The sequence below is a fragment of the Morone saxatilis genome, unplaced genomic scaffold, assembly GCF_004916995.1.
Source record: "Morone saxatilis isolate NCDOM2014 unplaced genomic scaffold, NCSU_SB_2.0 Contig24, whole genome shotgun sequence".
NCBI classification, from domain to species: domain Eukaryota; kingdom Metazoa; phylum Chordata; class Actinopteri; family Moronidae; genus Morone; species Morone saxatilis.
In genome coordinates, this window is record NW_023339807.1 from 25,736,358 (window position 1) to 25,741,365 (window position 5,008).

The following is a 5,008-nucleotide window of genomic DNA, read 5'->3' on the forward strand; positions in this document are numbered from 1 at the left end:
TGATGTTCTCTGCCTCAGCTCTCAGGGATTAACTGAATTTCCTGATGGACATTTACTTGTAGCTATTAGCTAACCGCTAGCTGCTACTAACACACTAGGAGGCACCGGTGCTCCCGTCAGTCCAAAGCTCCCGTACTAGAAATTAAACACAGACACTGAGCTCCCAGTCTGGGCAGAGTCACCAAATAGGAGGTTAGCTTCTAACCAACAAGTATCCAAGGCTATATATACATCAATAAGTCACTGAGAGTTAAAGCTGAGCAGCTGGAGGACATCAGGGAGGGAAAACCAGAAAACATTTTCTCCATAAAATATGATAACATTTCACCAAAATCAGTAAATAAAGTTATAAAAGTTGTGCTTTTATCTGGTCCGTAAGGCCGGGTACCAGAAACACTTGCAATGTGGTTGGTGTGAGTTGCCACTGAACAAACCTTGAACCTTGTACCACTGAAAGGATTCAGTTGGATCCTTTTTGAATCTGAAAATAGCACCTAAGGATCCAAGGTATTAAGATAATTTCTGTGCTACTCTGTGTCTACAGCTTGCAAGGACATACCAGGCGACCTCCTTTTCTTGATTGACAGCTCCGGGAGCATCTATCCAAATGAATACCAGAAAATGAAAGACTTCATGAAATCTGTCATCAGCAAGTCCGTCATCGGAAAGGACGAGGTGCACGTCGGCGTCATGCAGTTCAGTGACGTCCAACAACTTGAGTTCAATCTCAACCAGTACTCCAGCAAGGACGCAATGTCGAATGCCATCGATAACATGCTGCAGATCGGTGGAGGCACGGACACGGGTAAAGCCATCACACAAGTGTCACAGTATTTTGATGTTGGCAACGGAGGGCGTCCGAACCTGAGGCAGAGGCTGATGGTGATAACAGACGGCGAGGCCCAAGACGAAGTGAAACACCCCGCTGCTGCCCTTCGTGCCAAGGGAGTGACGATCTACGCCATCGGAGTGAAGGACGCCAACACCACACAGCTACTGGAGATCAGTGGTTCCCCAGACAAGGTTTATACAGAGAGGGACTTTGATGCTCTGAAGGACTTGGAAAGCCAGGTGGCCTTGGAGCTCTGTGATCCAGAGAGAGGTAAGAGCAGATTGGGTTGTGACCCCAAAAGTATTGCTGGACAATATTATTATTAGTAGGTGATTTGTTCATTTTTTAACGGGATGGTTGGCCCAATGAGAGCACCTTAACGACAAGAAGAGCGGTTCTTTTAAGTAACCAGCTGTATAAGCCATAGATTACAGAATATTATAGATCCGAGATAAATCCGACAGAAAGCTAGGACTGAGAGAAAAATGCACAATAACAAGTCCATCTGCTACTTCTGCAACATGGATTTATCAAAAGTCAAATAAAGGATCAGTGAATTCATAAAAAAAATTAGACATTATGATGTTCCTGATCTCCTTGAAGGGCATTATCTGTGCCAAAGAAAAGAAAATAAGATCATTCATTTTCATGCATTTAAAATAAATAAAAAAAATCATAACTCCATTTCTCTGGTAACAGAGTTTGACTAATGGCTGGAAGAATCATAACCATCCCATAAGGTTCTAATGCAATGGAAACATTCACTTCTGTGCTACGAGCTAGGGAGCTAATGTAATAATGCTACAAGCCAGGGAGCTAACGTTATGCTAGCAAGATTAAGTAAATAAGACAACAATTTTTATTGAAGGTGAGTATGATGGCAAACAAGCATATAAATGTTGAGGTGTTTTCCTGCTACCTATCCCTCTGATTTGTTGTTTGTCCTTTTATTTCCAACCAGACTGTAAGAAGACAGAAAAAGCGGACATTATCTTCCTGGTGGACGGCTCCACGAGCATAACCCTGAGCAAGTTTAGAAGCATGCAGAAGTTTATGCAGTCAATGGTGAACCAAACCACGGTCGGCAAGGACCTGACTCGCTTCGGGGTCATTCTTTACTCCACTAATGCCAACTCTATTTTTTCTCTCAATACGTACAACTCCAAACAAGAAGTAGTGAATGCGATATCAGCGCTGAAGTCCCCATTTGGAGACACCTACACCGGACGGGCTTTGGCATACTCTTTAGAGTACTTTAATGAGAACCATGGTGGTCGGGCGGCGCTCCAGGTGCCGCAGATTCTCATGGTGATCACAGACGGTGATGCCACCGACCGTAACAATCTGGTCGTGCCGTCCTCGGTGCTGCGTGACAAAGGGATCAGCATCTTCAGCATTGGAGTGGAAGGAGCCAACAAGACGCAGCTGGAGATCATGTCTGGTCACGACTCGTCCAAAGTTTTCTACGTGGACAATTTCGACGCCCTGGAGACTCTGTACAAGAATATTACTCAGGTCCTCTGCAACACCACCAAGCCAGGTAAGAGCTCAAAATCACTAAATATGGATGATTCATAGCAACATAAAGCTTCTGAACTCAGTTTTTGTTAAAAAAAGCCACAAAAAAAAATTGTTTTATTCGAACCTTCAAGTATCCAGTCATGTTGATATTTTTACCAGCAGAATTCAATTTGCCAATAACAGTCTACAGCAAGCAAAGCCAAAACGGCAAGAATTCATCAAGCTTCGAAACTCATGATTTATATGGAAGACCAAGAATATGGAAGTGTTAAATAGTGATAAAGCGTTTAATTAATTTATAACTAATTGTACAATAAATATGAATAAATGTTTGCTTACGAATTATTTATTGATCTATAAATACAGTATATTACAAAGTAATTTATTATTTGATATTTTAATTGGCAATAAAAGGAATTTTGAAAATAATTTAAAAATGAAATATTAATCAATCAATAAATAGTTAAAATTTGAGTCAGTTTAATTATCAGTACATAATTTCAATTATAAATAAATATTGGAATTAACATTTTTAAAATTAAGTTTCAAAATAAAAAAATAAATAATCAAATTCACAAATGTAATTAAGGATACAGATTTTAACGGGCAATTAAAAGTTACATTTTTGTTTATGTTTGCGTTTCCTTTTCCAAAAACCTAAAACAATGTAAGACAATACAAATTATCCACTGAGTTCCCACACTTCCTTCCTCCAATCTGGGAATTTAAAGACTAGATTTCCAGTCACACCGGAAAAAATTATTAAAATCACTAAATATCCTGGAAAACTTTAATTGTATTTCACCCTCTCACTCAGATCGCTTATATAAACCTTAAAGGTCACTTAATTGTCATTTAAAATACAGGGTTGTATAATGAATTTCAGATAAAGTTCCCTTTATGCCAATGATCAAATTTTTCTATGTCTTCTAATTCCAATTTATATGGATGGAATGTGCTTCAGGGAGCTTTTGGGGGCGCTGTCGAGCCATTTTGCCTTTTTTAAAACCAGTGTTTGGGATTTAGATGTATCATTGCTAGATTGCAAGCTCTCGTACACTTCACCCTCCCTTTCCAAGTGCAAATTCAAACTACATGAGGCCGCAAAACGCCCCAAAATGGTCTTTTGTGAAATAACGCAGACTCTTCAAAAAAAATAATGAACTGAATTTCATGCTTACATAAAAAATTGTGGCACCAGACCAGAAGTCAGAAGAGATTTTGAACGATGAATGTTGAGAAACCACACCGCTTTGATCCTCTTAGTCAACACATTCTTGCGTTTGGGATTCGAAAGATCATAGAGCCCAACAACCAAACGCCGCAAACATCAGTCCAATATCAGGGTAACTTTACATTTGCATTGACAGCAATCAATTTTCCATTTATCAAGACAATTAAAATAATAAAAGTATTTTTTTGTGTACGACTACACCTTGACGCCGCGTTTGACCCCTTGAAACTTCTCCTCGAAGGATTTCACAGTGCGGTGTTGAAGTAAGTGGCTCCCGCAGATTCCAACGGACATGACTTTCTTCACCACGTCTTCGCTGTAGCCTTACAAAGCTAAGTCGTAACAGGGTGCTTCCCAACCTCATTCACCAAGTCGGAAGCCGATCTTGGTCTGGACGGGGCTCGGATGCCGACGCAGCACATGCCTTGTATTGTTGAGGAAACATAATGCGACGATCTCCGGCAGACAGGTCTGGGTTTGCTGTGGGCCGCTGATCAGCAACCTCACCGAAGCTCCGGTTCTTTGAGAAATATCAAATCCCATGGCGATGTCCAATGACGCAGTCTGGAGCAAAAAGGGAAACATTAATAAACGCAGAGGATTTGGGGGGGGGGGGGGGGGGGGGGGGGTAAAGTCAACTTCACCTGACGTTTCTTGGTGTGGTTTGGATTTGCAGATTGTGTCAACCACCTTCTGCTTGATCTTTTCCAACGCTCCAAAGTTCTGCACGGTGAACAGCTTTCTCGTGGCCGGTGATCTGCAGAGCTGCAGATCGTGAACATCATCCCAAAATTTTTTTTTTTTGGCCGATGGCAAACAACTCGACCCCCAGAGCCTTGAGAAGCGGTCGGCTGCATCCTTCCACATCATCCTGCGATTCACCGTCTGGTGATCAGCACCAGATTCTTGGGGAGATCCCGTCCAATCTGCTACATTATCCCCGCGACTCTTCAAAATAATCCTTGATCTATCCAGGCGTGTCCAATGTTGGTGCCTCCGCCGGTCTGCCGCAATACCCAGGATGGCTGAGTGGACCGCTTGCTCAGTGTATAAACTGGTTCAGGTAGAAACTGTTTTTCAAATGTGCTGCTGAACTGGGCGAGTCCTACTGCACTAAATCTTGCTGACTTTGAAGCTGGTCAAAAGTTCTGTCGTGAAACTTTTTCATGGTGGCGTAGTCCGCAGCATTGATGCTGCCGGATGATCGATCAGGAAGGACCAGGTCAGCCTTCTGTTTCTCGCAAACTGCAACAGCAAAGAGAGGGAAGTTTATCCATTTTACTAATTATAAGCTTTACATCTATTACCGCCCTGAGGACCCTAGTCAAACTGTTATTTATTATTATAATATACTTATTTCCTAAAGTATCAACATTTTTTGGTGGCCGCACCAACCTCAAAACCTCAGAGTCACCAAAATT

At 41.7% G+C, this 5,008-nt stretch overlaps 2 protein-coding genes across 2 annotated transcripts in view; one reads left to right on the forward strand and one right to left on the reverse strand.

Moving 5' to 3' along the window:
* The window catches only part of LOC118336533 (collagen alpha-6(VI) chain-like), a 2,759-nt gene extending 349 nt beyond the window's left edge, over positions 1–2,410 (forward strand). The window contains exons 2-3 of the mRNA XM_035673202.1: positions 545–1,102; positions 1,794–2,410. Coding sequence (XP_035529095.1) covers positions 545–1,102; positions 1,794–2,410 — 1,175 coding nt within the window. The remainder of the gene's footprint in view (positions 1–544; positions 1,103–1,793) is intronic.
* A 2,123-nt stretch (positions 2,411–4,533) lies between these two features.
* The window catches only part of LOC118336534 (collagen alpha-4(VI) chain-like), a 26,171-nt gene continuing 25,696 nt past the window's right edge, over positions 4,534–5,008 (reverse strand). Inside the window, 2 exon segments of the mRNA XM_035673203.1 lie at positions 4,534–4,698; positions 4,701–4,832. Coding sequence (XP_035529096.1) covers positions 4,538–4,698; positions 4,701–4,832 — 293 coding nt within the window. The 3' untranslated portion in view covers positions 4,534–4,537.